At 40.4% G+C, this 16,532-nt stretch overlaps 1 protein-coding gene across 1 annotated transcript; it reads left to right on the forward strand.

Moving 5' to 3' along the window:
- Window positions 1-2,150: 2,150 nt before the first annotated feature.
- Window positions 2,151-12,467, forward strand: bmerb1 (bMERB domain containing 1; the record flags this gene model as incomplete). Its single annotated transcript, XM_079220389.1, has 6 exons — window positions 2,151-2,238; window positions 5,895-6,015; window positions 8,594-8,667; window positions 11,160-11,274; window positions 12,171-12,253; window positions 12,349-12,467. 6 exons carry the CDS (start codon window positions 2,151-2,153, stop codon window positions 12,465-12,467), a joined length of 600 nt encoding a protein of 199 aa, XP_079076515.1.
- Between the last annotated feature and the right edge of the window lie 4,065 nt (window positions 12,468-16,532).

Below are 16,532 nucleotides of genomic sequence, written 5' to 3' on the forward strand. Positions count from 1 at the left end.
TCACATTTCAAACAAGAGAGTTACCTTTTTCCACCTTCTCCTGCTTTACATCTAAAACACGGAATAAGAAGTCAGATGTGGAGTGGCAGCTAATCTGATTTATTAGCTTAGATTTTTTATTTCATGAAATTTCATGGGCAAATTTCGAAACATTTAAATATCAGTCTCTCTTAATTAGCACAAGCGTGCCTCATCTCTAAGGACTTTCTGCTTTGGTTTCAGTTTACACTTTGGTACAAGAAGTGCTAAATACACATGTATATACAAAATGTACTTAAAAACACTAGAAGCGATCTGAAAATACATGATTGATTCACATATTTTCAACCTTTGTTCCCTAAATATTGAGGCAATGAGTTACTACTGAGGATTACTTTGAGTTGTTCTATTGATGGTTGCCTCCGACATCCATTTACTTGAATGTGGAAATGCTGCCTGCCTGTTGTCGTACTTTATGTTAATGTGGTACAGTGGAGTGCTCTCTATTGTGTCTCTTTGTCTCATTTCCAAATTGTTATAATACTGTTTGCTATTTTATATATTTGTTTTATTTGGCCTCTTGGAAAAACGCTATAGTTTTCATCGCCTGCAGGGATTCTTGAAAACAGGGTTTTAACAAGTTGTCAGTTGCCTCCGCCAAGCAATTTTCTATAGAGGTCATTTTTATAAATAGCTCAGTATGGGCTGACTGTTGTTCCTATATATAGAGTTTAAAAGGTTTATCCTCTCTGTCTCAGCCGATCATGCAGAAAAAAAAACATTTCCTTCACTGTATTCATGTTTTCCTGAAATCCCTGGTGTAGTAGATAGATGTGTCTATTTCCCCCCGATGCATTTATGCATTTGTGTCTAAATTGGAGTTGGCAGTTATGCATTTTTAAGTATATGCAAGAGACGCTGTGTGATTATATAATTTGATCTGTCTCACAGAACTGAATGAATGTGAATGACATTAATAATACAACAAAAATCTTTTAAATTGCAGAGTTTTTGTTTCTAATTATTATGTATATGCTGATGTACGACACTGGAACTCAATGATCAAATGCAATCATATTTATTTAATTTTATTTATTTAATATTATTAACTAATTGAAAGATGTGTACTTTTACTACATGTATGTCTCAATTTATTTTCTTAGTTTGGATATCACAAAGATCTGTCGGCGCCGTTGTCTATAATGTATACAAATTATTTTAGCACACTGTTGTAGAGATAAATCATATTTATTGTTGAATAAACTAACAAAACTTCCCATTGACTCATTGTGTTTACTGAGCATACATCAAAATAAATCAGTTATAACTGACCTTGGGTGACATGCTTGAATCTTGAATTCTATACTGTACAGAACAGGCCCACAGGTTTCTGGATCTGAAATATCAAGTATGTTCTCTGTTACTATCAGAAGTGCATCCTGGGCGTGTTTAGGGTTGTGTTCAAATAGTATTAATTTGTCTGTATTATACCGAACTTTAGATGCGATTGCATCTGATGTGGGAATATATTGTGAACAACACATACTTTGAAAGGCCTGCTGCTGCATGTTTTTATCGGTGTTTCCACTCTGTTTAATCTCTGCTTGCTTCGAAGACTTCAAAAATGAATAAAGTTTTTTCTAAATTGTAACAGACAGACTGTTCAAACAGATTCAATGTTGAATCAAATTTTAAATAAAAAAATTAAAAATTATGTGAAAACATCTGGCACTTTGGCAGTTATTTCAGCCTGCCAAATAACGACCAGAAGGGGACAAAAGAGCCAACTGCTTGCTTTACACACATGTTTTTACAATAAATACCTGAAATATACCAAGACAGCAACACATTATTGGGCATGCTGATAATAAAAACTCCAACGCAAATGTGTGCCTGTTGTTTTATTTTTAACATCATCTCGGAGCTATAGTGGGTGTCTCCCAAGTCTTCACATCTCTGCCCGCACTGCGCATGCTCCCTGCATCCTTTTCTCCATCTACACGTCGAGGCACTTGAAAGCTTGGATAAAGATGCTCAACGTCTCGGGTCGCTGGAGCCTTGTTACCGGGTGAAACTGAGTTATCTGGAAGGACGCACACAGAAGAGCCGTGTAGATTTAACTAAAAGACTCGCAGTATACTGGTTTCGGTTCGCGGGCACTCTCCTCCGACATGGAACTGAAGAAATCTTTTTCGGACACTGAGCGCGCGCTCAGGAGCTACGGTGCGGTGTCGGAAACGGCATGGACAGCGGACAAAGGTGAGCGTCATGTGAGATAATACGATGTTGTTTCAACGTCCGGCGTTCAAGAATAGCACGTGAACGTCTCCAGATGTGTCGGCATGTGTTTCACTCTGCAGTCCGCGTTGAAACGGTTAATGGCCCGACATGACTCACAAAGGTTTTGGGATGTCTGCTATCAATAGCGCTGCCGTGGTGCTGACGGGCCTATTCATTTCCCGGCATGCACACTACGGGCTTCGCGCTGTTTCTGAATGAATTTGGAACAAGGAGGAGTAAACCACAAATACAGCAAGCCCAGCGCGTTTTGAAACTTGTGTTTATTTGATTCAGCCTGCTGATGAACATGAAGCAGGAGCCCGAGCAGCTTTGAGTCGATGCCCCGCTTCATGGATTTCACATTTAGAAGAATACTTGAGTTTATGGGTAAATTAAATTTCGTTCAAATCACAGTTGTTATTATTGTAATTGTTCGGAGGCTGAGAACAAAAATATCCTTTTCTTTACAACAATAACAGTTTCTATTGACACAATATAACATCACAGACTACATTCTCAATGATAAAGCTGATGAGCGAACACCTCTGAACACAACTTCAGCTATAAATGAACACTGCAAGCAGTAGAGGTGAATTGGATGTTTTTATTATTTCGCCATGCATCTATTTCATTTGTTCAATTTAGTGATGGAATTTTGTTACTGTTACCCAATGGAATGCTTTTTTTTACATTGCAAGATTTATTTATTTTTTAAACCCACAGCCCAAAACCCTTAAAGATATTCAGTGTTTTAAAAGAAAAGCAGCAAATTGCCACTTTGGAGAAGATGGAATCATTTTGCTTGACAAATGACAATTATTAGCAATTAGTATTTTGTTGATTGACTTGTTTAGTCAGCTGTAAACTACATCACAAACTGCAGCCTCAAAAGTGCAGAAGGCTGAAGAAACACAGTTTCAACAAAAAAAATCAATATTAATAGTTACAGAGGCGTTGTTTCCGAGGTTTCTGTAAATTTGTGTGATGAAGGGCGATGAATGACGCATTTAAGAAGTGTCCTGGTTGGTTCCTCTGACGATAAGTCATCAAGGAGAGCAGGGTGTGAAGAAACCATATTATTAACCATATAATCCATATTTTTAAACACAGATCCAACCATTGCTCTCTCTCTCTCTCTCTCACACTCACACTCGCACACGCACACGCACATGTGCACACACACACACACACACACACACACACACACACACACACACCCAGAGCCCAGGTTTATCTCCTCTCTTAGATACTGCCTGTGTTTCTATTTATGAGGAGGTGTGTGTTCCAGAGGCAGCCCCAGCAGCAGCAGTATACAGTGTGACTGCAGGATGTGTCAGGGGCGTCTGCATTGGGTGTCATACAGATGCTGACGTTTTCCTGTTGTTAAGCCCCATGTGGCCACTGCAACGCACCGATCCTTTGCCCTCCAGGCTGTTTATTCCTCATTAAATCATAATGCTGATGTACAATGATGATCCAGATTGTTTTAATTAGGGATATTCAAGCCGAATAATTAACTGTGTGTGAGGAGACTGGTTCATATTTGCAGCTGATGACTTGCACCGGGTGGACAAGGTGCTTTTAATTAGGGCGTAAGGAAGCTGTTTGTTCCTGTAATGTCTTAAATGTGTCAGAGTCTTGCTCAGATGAGATGGAGCTGTTAAGACATTATTGAGCTGGCACTTTGCCACCAGTCAGGGATTAATGCAGCTTGGTCTTATTGATGGTAAGCACGTGGCTCTAGTGTGCAAAGAAAAACAAGACACAGAGATAAAAGAGAAAATAAAGAAAGAACATTGTAGTTGCTGCTGTGTTTTGTAGTGTGTCACAATTCCATGGTATAAAGTTTGATTTTGGCGTCAGCGTCTTTTGTCAGCAGACACGTCGGGTGATGATTCAACATCAGCGAGGCACAAACAAAGCGAGCCCTCCTGTGCAGACTTCTGTCTGCTGTGGTGAGTCAGCTCTGTCCTCAGCAGGCATCTCTGAAAAGTACCACAAATGCAGACTGCAGTTTATGTTGCTGCAGGATGACGAGGAGCTGATCCTATAATGTTACAAGACACACGGTGGATAAATCTCATCCCTCACATCTGCTCTGGGTTACAGATGCAGATAGTTTGTTTATATTCAGGTGTATGAAAACCTACTGGGGATTTTATCCTCCTACTCTGTTTGTGTGTTATAGGAAGGGGCCGCAGGAGGATTAATATCCATAAAAACAAATGTGCGTCAAATGTAAATATTTGAGTTTATAAACACAATATCTTTATGTTTTGGATAGTTGATGGGATGAAACAAGACATTTAAAGGCATCACCTTGGACATTTTTCACTAAACTGAGTTTTTTTTCAAGCTTGACAAAGCTTCTTTGAGAGCCACAGAAGATATTATACAACTATTTCATAGGCTGAGTAGTTCTCCTCATGTTTAGGAAACTGATCTTCATGTGTAACATTGATGAAGTGCTCTTTTAATGATTTGAAACAATCCACTCCCTCAGTTCTACACTTACGTAATACATTTGTTTCTTCAAATCAAGATTCATACTGTAGCTCACATGTTGTTTGGTGCTGAATAGATCGGTCTGTTGCAACATTTGCAGCAATTGGTCAGTGCATTGATCAGTGCAGTAAGTGTTTGGTCAGTGTAGTAAGTGTTTGTTAATTGGCAGAAATGGAGAGTGTGGGGTCAGGGAGGAATGACCCAATCAGCATGAAGCCTCAGCTGGTCATTGATCCATATCGGTATGAAGATCTGTTTTTCTCTTCCTCAACAACCTTCTGCTTTGGAAAATGATCTCAAAAAACCTGTACTACATACATAAATAATGGGCTGTCTGCGACTTAAAAACTTCTTAGTCGACTAAACACTCGTAAGATTTTGTGGACAAACCGATTAGTTGATTTAATCCACAGATTTTTAAAACAGAGTTTCTCCACAAATAATCATGCAAAAGGACCACTTTAAATAGAGATGTGCACATACATTTGTTGGCAAAAGCATAGAAAAGGACTAATCGATTATATAGCTGACCAAGACCAAAACGATTGATTGTTCACCTAATTGACTTTGAGGGGGCAGCCCTACTTAAATCCTACTTTCCTTCATGTCACACACATTATAATGATCAGTGATGGAAGCTTTGTGCCTGAGGCACTGCTGAGATTTAAAAATGCAAATCACGGCTCTCTCAATTGCACTTGCTGCTTCTCTCCAAATATCATGTTCTTGGCTGATGAGCGATGGCACGTCACAGGGAGACGAGGTGAGAAATGTGTTTCGCAAGACGCTGGCACTGCAGAAAGGTTTTTTTAAAGTGACAGAAATATGGAACTAATGCATTTGTAACATGAAATCAAAGGAAAAGAAATGTACAATTAACATCTTAAATATGATACAAGCGTTGTGCCCCTGGAGTAATTGGTTGTGTGCCGGGAGTTTTTCTTGAAACCAGAAAATACGTCCGAAGTGAAGAGAAGTGTGTCACAGAAAAGTTTAAAGCAGAGCTGTCCTTGTGGAGAAAAACTAATCTGCACATCAATGTTAGATGCTTATTTCTTCTGTCTTTACAGATTCCTGTTTCTGTCTCTTTTATGCCTTCCTATTCATATATACCCTCCTATTCCTCCCAGGTCATTCAGATGTGTCCATGGCAGAGAGCACCATGGCTCCAGAAGAGATCGAGGTGGAGATGGCTCGTATCCAGCGCTTGCGAGAGGTCCTCGTCCGCAGAGAGTCAGAGCTGCGCTTCATGTGAGTTGCAGAACTGTCTGTGTTCATGTAACACCGGACGTAATCGAGTGTGACGAAGATTGAATCGACAGAGTGTCATCACAACTCCTACTTCTGTCCTTGAGTGGATAATGAGGTTTTCTGGGTTGACACTCTCATGACACACTGCGAAAACCGTCAAGAGTTATTTCCTTGTGATATGAGTTGGTTGTGTTAAGATGCTGTTCGATACTGAGAGCGGCTGCTTATTTGTCTATTGATTATGCAGAGGGATGGACATGACAATAGCAGCTGATGAGTCACCATTATGAACTCATTTGGCTCGTCATCAACATCAGCCTCAAGGATTATGGATCTGTGTTTAGGAACACATACTGTGTAATGGAAATGTTGTGTCACATTTTTAAAGTCAATCCGGGTTCTCATTGTATTGTTCAATACAGAGACTATAGATTATATTCACAGTGTCAAAATATGTCAAAACCCCTTTCCCAATAGTTTCTCCATGTATTTCCGATGTTCGTTCATGCTAGCAGTAAAACACTTTATTTAAAGCGAGCCAGCAACTAGACATCATAAAACCATATAAGCAGTACTCAGATATTCTAAAACTACCTTAAATACAGTCCAAAATCCTAAAAAATATCAGTTTACTTCAGTGAAAGATAAACAATAGCAGCAAATTCTCATTGAAGCTGCTGAAATCATTAAATAATTGGCATAACCAAATAATTCAACTAACTGTTGGAGCTCAAAAGAATTAATTTTGCATTTGGATTACCAATTAGACATTTCTGCACAGCTTCGCCATCTAACCTCTTCGAACTTTTAATTGATATTCTGTGAAGGAAGATTTCACACTACTACTATATATAAAACAATTTCAGTGTAGCTTAAAAGTGTTGTTGTTGAACTAACAATATATTTTGTTTAGTCACCATATCTTGTTGTTTTTGATAAAAAAGGAGAAAACTGCATTACATTATTCAGAAGTGAATATTGCATCGATATAAAACTGAATTGACAGTGAACATTCAAGCTACTGTCCTGTTTAATTTCATGTATTGAACTGTGTAAAATCGTCTCAGCATTGTGACGTATGGAAGAGAACAGTGCATTGTGTGGGTCATTACACGCCTAACGTCGGTGCCTGATGGTTGACGTGTTGCATGAAGCTGATACACATCTTAGAAAGCTCACTCAGTTGATTATGTTGATTCACACGCCTACTTGAAAGGCTTCATTAGGCTGCCACGCTGCCTAGTGCTTTCGTTTCTGATGTTGTCAGGCTCTGTGTGACTCATGTGTAAGCCTCTCACACACACACACACACACACACACACACACACACACACACACACACACACACACACACACACACACACACGCACACACACACACAGTAGCAGATGGAGTGTCAGAGTGCAGAAGCTGCAGGAATCTGCAGATAGCATTGAGAGAGTGAAACACAAGGCAGAAAGAGTGAGAAAAACAGAGAGAGAGGAGGAGAACGAAGCTAAAGGGAGGAGTCAAGGGGGAGAGAAAGAGAGAGAGGAGGGAGACGTAAAACGGAGTGACAGGGATAAATGCAGAGAGAAGAGGAGGCTGTGGATGAGTCATCGGCCTGATCTATCACAGAAAGAATGACATCCGTGGTAGCTGTCACTGCTCCGCAGAGAGAGAGAGAGAGAGAGAGAGAGAGAGAGAGAGAGAGAGAGAGAGAGAGAGAGAGAGGGGTCAGGATCTTGTAAGGAAGAGGGGGAAATGCGTTTGCCTCGAGGATGAGACGTCAGGGTTGCAGGGGGCTCAGAGAGCAGCGTGGCTTGATTGATGTTGTATGTTTTCCATCTGCACACCCTCTGATGAGAGGCACATCGGGGCCTGAGGCGGTGAAGTCTTGATGACAAGTACAAGAGTGGGTTTTACAGTACAGCACCAGGGATTAGTGCTGAAATAATTTGTCGACAAACCACTCATTCAGACAGAATGGTATTAATCGTTTCAGTGAGTTATTAAGCAAACTTGCAAGGGATTTGACGGCGTTCTCTTTTATAGGATCCCTTTCAGTCCCCTATTTCTATGTATCTGTCTCTTAAAGTCTTGTGGTTATTAGTTTCAAAGTATGTTTTGCACATTTTCATTTTCGTAATAAGCAGAATTATTTGAAACAAAATATGTGTTGAGAAAAATTACATTTTACAACATTTAACACAGATATTAGATAAGGACCAGAGCTACTGATGTCTTGGAATCATAAGGCCGATTACAAATAAAATAATCTTTTTACCAATCCCGAGTTTGGAATTTTCTTTTCATCTGTGTTCTGTATAAAAAGGTACATATTAAAGTTTTAAAATATATTTGTATGTTTTGGAAATAGAAGAACTTTTCATTTGATCAAAGACAGAATTGGTGCCTGCTTCCCTCCCACAGATCTTTCAGTCTGCTTTTCTTCCTGAGTTCACCATACAATACAACTCTGCCTAACGTCATTCCAATCAGATTAATACATCCAAATTGGAAGCAGCAAATAATATCTGTTGCCTGTAATCTGATGGAAGCCAGTGATTTACTGTTTTCTTTCTCTTCCTTCTTCTAGGATGGATGACATTCAGCTCTGCAAAGACATCATGAGTTTAAAGCAGGAGCTGAGACAGATTGTCACAGTGCCAGGTACACACACACACACACACACACACACACACACACACACCTTATATTTTCTGAAGAAACCCAGCTGTAAGCATATCAGGAAATAAACCTCACAGAATTGATCCTCTGTGTGCGAAACTGTCCCTGTTTGGACTTTACCAAAAATAGAGTTTTGGGCAGAAAATGCTACTGTCGCCCAAGCTCCATCACCGCAGACGGCTTTATGATTAATAGGAAAAGTTGCTAGGCTAAGCAGGATTGATTATATTTCTCAGGGACGTGGTGGAGTTATAAGGGTGAGATAATCATGCACATACACAAACAATGCATCCGCATGGTGAAGGTAGTATGAAAAAAATGAATGAACTGTACACACATTTTTTTCTCCCTCGATGTTTTTGTGTTTGCGGCGCAGAGTACAGAATCAAATATTGGTTTAACTCCAGCCAGTTCCAGTGTTGTCTGTCGGTGTCTCAGATGTGCTGACAATGGTTCAGTGACATTAAAAGCACCACACATGGTCACACATATATACGAAGATCTGCGTGCAGAGGACCTGGCAGCAACAAGAGCAAAACACTCCTCCTCCTCATGTGTCATTGTGTGTGAGCAGGAGGGGCTGGTGTTGTGTTCAAGGACACACACAGCAAGAAGACACATCTACGTCCGTTAGCTGTTCTGAGAAACGAACCAGTGACCTCCCAATCCCAGTTTAAAGCAATTCTATGTAACTCTTTCTGAACAGCGGTAACTGTGGTTATTACGGAATAATGTCAAGTATCTCGTGAAACAGTAGCAGTAGTAAAGAAAAGAGTCAGAGAATTGACTCAGTAAAAACCGTAAACAGCTAAATATGTCTGAAAGGGACTCGTTGAAGTTTTATTTATTGTTTTCAATTGTTTTTAACTTTATTGGCACTGATCTGTGAGAAACAATGAATGTAAATATAACTTGTTTGTTTAGGAGAAAACTCAACACAGGGCACATTTAAGTTGGCTGACAATAACTAGCATTAGCCACCATAAGCTACTCCATACCAGACCAAGAAAACCCCCTGAGTGTATTAAGTTGAGCAACAGTGTCTTTTATTGCTTTTCCATTCAACTTTTCATTTGTAAGAGGAGGAATGTGCTTTATGTGTTTTATTTTGCTTGTTTTGGGAACTTTAACAGAACAAAAATCTGTTAGCGAAATACTGAATATTTGATTGTAGTCAATTCCAAATATATATTATCAAAATTGCTTGTATTGTGGAATGACAACTTCCCCCAGGCTGGTATCCCCCCCCCCCCCCCCCCAAAAAAAGCAAACCTAGAGGACGAGATCTCGCTGTCCTCAAAGGCTGCAGCTTTGATTGCATTATATTGTGAAGCGTTCCCATTATCGTGTCCGACCCCTATGCATTTAGGATTAGCGCAAAACTGCACACTGTTACACAAAAAGTGCCCCTCGCTGACATTCCCATGAGCCACTGGGGCCTCATGTCGGCTGTTGCTGGGGCTCTGGCAGGCCATTACTTCCCTCCAGCACAATGAGTCACGTGACAAACAGGCCTCTCTCCACGGCTCCTCTGACATTGGGATTTACACAATGTGGCCGCGCTCCCCTCAGATTGTTCTGCCCTCGGAGGAACACACCACGTATAGCTGCACCGAGACACTTTGTTTCCAGGTGTGAGAAAGAGCTAATGTTTGCAGTCACTGTTCAAACCCTTTTTACCCACCCAGCCTAGACACCAGCAGTGTCAGACAACCTATCTGTGCAGCTGTCTGCCCGTGTGTGTGTCTGCCCATGTGTGTGTGCCCGTGTGTGTGTGTGTGTGTGTGTGTGTGTGTGTGTGTGTGTGTGTGTGCACACTTTTTTTTTTCCTTCTGTGCTTTGGAGTGTGAAGGTTAGAAAAGCGAGACAAAACAAGTGGATGTTGCATTCGTAGATTTCTGACTGTGAATACAACAACAACCAAACAGAGCTGTAGCATTTACATAATTGAGTCAGAACCTTATTATACATGAGGAGAATTATGGGTCTGTTTGTGATGTGACTCAGTTTAGGAGTCAGCTGACTTTGCTGTAAGGTTAATCTCAGTAGCCCGCGCCCCATTTTTCTGATCTCACGGAAATGAGGAAGTGTGTTTTTTCAAAACTAAAACTAACTTCTCATCCACAGTTCCGATCTAATTCATGTGAAGTACTAAAGTACTGTAACCCTTGTGAGAAGATACGTGTCCATTTAACCTTTTTTTTAAAAAAAAGAGTTACATTTAAAAAAAAAGTAAGCTCCTCAACATGACTAAGCGATTATAAAGTTTCACTAAAACGCTCCTAAGTACCCCTAGGTATTCATATCAAGGTCATGAGTTGTAGAACACAGCTTGGTCAGTTGCAAGCAGCAACATGTATGAACCTTGCTTTATATTTCATGCAAGGATATACAATATTCTGTTTTTTAAGTTCAGTCCTCTAGTCGTTCCATTTATTCGTGTTCATGACACTTTCCTTCTTTGTTTCCCCCAGAGAAAGAAAAAAACAAGAAACACCGGCAGCGGGAAGAAGAGCTGATCCTGAAGATTCATAAATTGGTGCAGAAGAGGGATTTCCTGGTCGACGATGCAGAGGTGGAGCGATTAAGGTAGAGCGCTCCCACATGCAGGCACAGTTAGTATTCAGATCTGCCTGACTGTTTGTTCACTCAGTGTCGGTTTGAACTGCATCCACCGTTTGATTCTTCATTTGATAAACATAGGATGATTTAGAAACCGTAGGCAGGAGACTCAGAGTAAATGTGAGCATGACAGAAGGCGGTGAACCCGGTCGCTTCATCATCACAGCACTGCTGTGTGTGTGGGGGAGGCTGACTGATGACCAGGGCTCTGCTTTGTTATTTTCTACGTCCTTCGTTATCGTCCTCTTCCTCTGCTTCCTCAGACAACCACAGAGTGCGACAGAGATAACCTTCAGATAGACGTGATGTTCAATGACAGAAAATCACAGCCTGGTTTAATAACGCTGGATGAGAAAAGCAACTTCAAAGGTTCATTTAAAAAAAGTGGACCATCAGATGTGCTTTTGTTATGGTTTAGTTTAATCAGAGTAGATGAAAATTCAGGGGTATTTGGGTAGATTTACTATATTCATGTTGCTTTCCACTTTTCTATATTGTCATAATGAATAATGCATTTTTATCATTTACATCTTGTAAAATATAATTGGACCAAGGAGATAGTTTTACTCTTGGCGACAAAAAGGTGTTACTAATCACATGACATACTGGGACGCTGGGAGCCATCGTTAATAACCGTCATCCAGCATGCACATTACCAAGACCCTGAAACAAACAGCTAAATGGAATTCAGCCAACATTAATTTGATTATTTCCACCTGTGCTTTTCCTACTGTGACAAGTCTAAATGTCTTCTGTGAAGAAGGCCCATAAAAAAGCACAACACCATTCAGTGACTTATAACCTCCCTGTGCTGATTGCATTGTATTCAAACAGCTGACTGTGTGACTGCCTCTTACACTCAGGGAGCAAGAGGAGGACAAAGAGATGGCCGAGTACCTCAGACTGAAGCTGATGCCGCTGGAGAAGAAGCTCAAATCCTTACAAAGTGAGTAAGAAAAAAAAAAAAAAAAAAACGGTCACGAGTGTTAGCTTTCACTTCCAGGGTGTGATCATCTCTTTTTCCTCTTTCTTTCCGTCAAGCTCCTCCAAAGCCGAAGAGACATATCCCAGAGCCACCTCCCAACAAGCCATCCATCACAAAGTCAGGGGTGGCCATCATTAAGGACTGCTGTGGAGCCACCCAGTGTGCCGTCATGTAACTGACACTGACCTCTTTATGACCTCGTCGTGCACTCGTCAGAAACACACTCGCATCACATCACATGCCATACATCGCTCCCTGTGGCTCAGTGAACCTCGGTTAACTGCGTTTTCCCCTCGAAACTGCTCAGGAATCAGGTTTGTCACAGATACAGTTTCAGCCACAAGGCTTCAGTTCAGTGTTTGTGAGCTGATCCAGAGTCAGTGCTCGAGGGAAACTTTACAATGAGCCGCTTCTGTAAGTAAAAGACACTTGTCCCCAGTGTACGTGAAGTAAAGGGAACTGCAAATGAACATTTGATAAATATGAACTTAAATTAGAATCAGATTGGGTCATCATTCAACATTCCTTTAAAATGACAATAAGGTATATGATCATGTGGTCAATATTAACAGCAGCATTTACAGAACTAAAAGCACAATGTCCACAAAGTGAAGTATAAATGCTGAGGTTTTCTGTCTGACAGGAAAAAACAAACATGTTTTCGTCAAGTACTGTTTGACAACGGGTATTTATTCTTCCATTTCATTCCTTTATCAACCAGTGAACTTTCACTTTCAGGAGACTACAACCAATGTTTTATCACATGTCACTCAGACCATCAATATGGCTACTAATTAAATGATTGGTTTATAAATGCTAGAGGGGAATGGCAGCCAGGTGATAATAATATGAGTAATATTTTTGACTCTGCATTGGCTCTAAAAGCAGTTTAATCATCCGTGCCAAATATTACAGAAACAAAACATCAGTGGTGGTCATCAAAAGTCAATGAAACACTTGATGAAAATGGACTCGACGCTACAAAGTGGGGTCATCGCAATTGTGGCCATACGTTTGCATTTCACTCTGTAGAGGCAAATGCTTCCAGACCATATGTTCCTGCGCGCCACCTCATGACCCATTTCTGCAGTTTCCTCTGGTTCACACCCCCTTCATCATCTTAGTTAACCGCTGAACAGGAAAAAAATATGTATTTAACATGGTAACATGTTTTTTTTTCCCCAATAAGCTTGCTCATCACTATCATCTCAGCCATCAACAACCAGGAATTATTGACTGTCGTAGTATGATATTATGATATCGCTGACAACTTGCATCCTCTGAATTTAGTCTTGCGTTTTTATGATAACAGGAAACAAATGCAACTCTTGTAAATGCCTACAATAGACTGTATGTTTGAGTGTATTTAGGATACTAGTGACTTGCATCAAGCAAAATGTTGCTTTGTGTCACTTTATCTTCCTTCTGATAACTTAGCGTTCTGTAGTCGTAGTGAATTTATGAAGGTCCTTATGTTGAATATTGAACAAATATGCAGAACATAAGATGAAATTACCTGTAAATACATGTTTAAATAAAAGCGCATCTTTCAAGAACACGCTGGGTTATTTTATTGAGTAATTTGATTCGCAAACAACCGGAAAAACATTGAAACAAAGCAATATTGATGCTTGTGAAATTTATTAACAGAAATATTTGTTTTGGTCCCTTCAACGTTACTGTTACAGTGACTTGGTGTGGCGAGGCAGTAAAACTGTGTGACGGGGGGGGGAGGTAATGTAGACAACAGTGAGACAGTAAACACAAAATAATCACAAGGCAGCTTAAGACACTGCTGAATAAAGGAAACATTTTCTTGTTGTGCAACGCGAAAACGGTTGACGCAGAATCCGATTCAGTTAAACAGAGGTAAAAGACACAAAAACATTTCAGCCCCTCCCAGTCCACTACCCAATTTCACATTTGTATTTCATGAACCAAAACTATGCAAAAGTGCATATTTTGACAGGTACAATTGCTTCTCGCTGATTTAACCAAAAAGAGAGCGCAAGCTAAACAGAGAAGTTAAATATATTCATGAGTTAGTTGCCACTGCAGTACTCTGGGGAGAGCTAGGGTTTGCTCAAAGTCACAAAAAGTAATACATCCGTACTGCCAAAGTTAAATTATTTTCAGCCCCTTTCTATCATTAACTATTCATCCCTTCAGCAAAGACAGTCAGTAAAACAATGCAAGAGAGACCTGAACCCCAACAGGCCTAATTAAAAACATTTTGATTGGTATTTTAGTTATTTTGGTAAGTTGGCAGGTGGAATCTCTCGGCTTTAAAAAGGTTTTTCATACCAAGTCTAAATTCAAGTCTGAAAAGTAAATTATTAACACTGCTAACGCTGGCTAAAGAGCTAAACACTGGAACTGGACAGAAACTGATTAAATGGGCTCTTTCCCATTCTTTGAGCCTTTTCTCTGAACACAAACAACCCTCAGACTTCAGTGGCGGCTCGGTCGTGTTAACTTCATGGCAGCAGACATTATTTGGTGGCAATTTAGTAGCCAGCAGTCTTGTCAACACTTGAGACAGAGGAAAATTGAAAAAAAAAAAAAAAAACACACATATCAGTAAGTAAAAACTCCTCCATGTAAGATGTGGGCGATGGGGAGATACGATGGCACTTCCTTTGGCACCGTGGCAAATACAAGCCATTGTAAAAGCCCGGCAGATTTCAGAGAGCCGCAGAGGGTCCTCTTTGTACACGTCAGTCTGTTCCGGAGGCTGTCCAGAGGCTCCATGGTGCTCCACAAACAGCCTACCGCCTCCTGACCCATCTCTTTCCCCTAAAAATTACACAACCAACCACCTTGTCATTAAAAATCAAAAAATCAGGAGTGCTCACTGCTCCCCTTGAACTCTTCTACTCCGGCATGGACAGCACCACAGACAGTGCTGACCAGCAACAAGGTTAACTCTAAAAACCTTGAGCATTTATGTGGCAACTGCAAGGGTGAAGCCAACTCCAAAATCCCTAAAACGTGGTGGAAATAAAAGACTGATCTTAAAGAATGTCTTACCATCTTCTGTTCCTGTCCTCCTGGGCTTACACCAGCATAAACTCACTTATGCACACCATGCATATTTCACACCACCTAGTCCAGTGTAAACCACACACACACAAAACACAGCTAAAAAGAACACAGTGGCTGCTGGCTAAAGCCGAACAACCAAAGTATCTCAGTTCCTGCTGCCGGAGCACACATCTGGCCGGAGTATTAAAGAGTTGGCCTTTTCCCCTTTTAGGCCTTCTTTAGTGGACCTGGAGAGACGAGCCAAAAATCTCTGCAATAAATTAAGTCAAAGTACAACAAGAATAAAAATTCCTGAGCGCAGTGCTTGTCTCAATATCAATCAAAACTGTGCCATCGATGCATTAACTGTTCAAAAACCGTTAGCTTCTGTTAACAAAAGCCACAACCTGAACGATGAACACCAATGTGCAGTTACAACATTAAATTGCCACCAAATACACCAAACACATTTAGGCCAAACTTTTCCACAGACAACTAAATACTCTGCATAATATAAAAGGAACTGAAAATACTATCGTTGGGCTACTTGACAGACAAAAGAAGAGAATATACCTCAAAGAGAAGCTACCTCATGAGAATTCCTTAGTGCTTTACCCATAGAAGACTAAAACAGGCAGGTGCTTAGCGTCCAGTTTGGATGACATGGCTAAGGTCACCTACAAAGCAAAATCACCCCAAACTTTCACAGGAATTTAAAAATGAATGTCATAAATTAAATGCTCCATCTTCAAGGGATACAACAAGCAAGTAGTAAACAGGGAGGTTCCTCAATATGGTACATGAACAAAATATCTCTATAAGCCTTCAGTTTTGTTGTCAATTGTATAATCGGAGAATTTGGGCAAGTACATTTCTTGGATTTAACATAGAAAACTTAAGTCATCCCTGGCTGTTCTCCCATTGCTTTGTGCAACCAACTCATCTTTAGACTCTTCGTTCATTGTAAGCCAGCTAGTGTTCTATGCGGCTCTGAACGGAAGGTGCACATGGAAATATAATTTAACTTCCCTTGAGGTAAAGCTAAACACAGGCTACAGTAGATGAATGTGGCGAACTAAAGAATTGCAGAAAATCTGCAAGAAGAAAATCACAGCTTGGTGAACATCGGAAGAACTCACTGATTGTGAAAGAAGCAAACAAAGAGAACAAAGATGGCCGATGAGTGAATAAGAAGAAAGCAACAGCCTGTCGAAGT

Source organism: Taurulus bubalis, assembly GCF_910589615.1.
Source record: "Taurulus bubalis genome assembly, chromosome: 6".
NCBI classification, from domain to species: Eukaryota; Metazoa; Chordata; class Actinopteri; order Perciformes; family Cottidae; genus Taurulus; species Taurulus bubalis.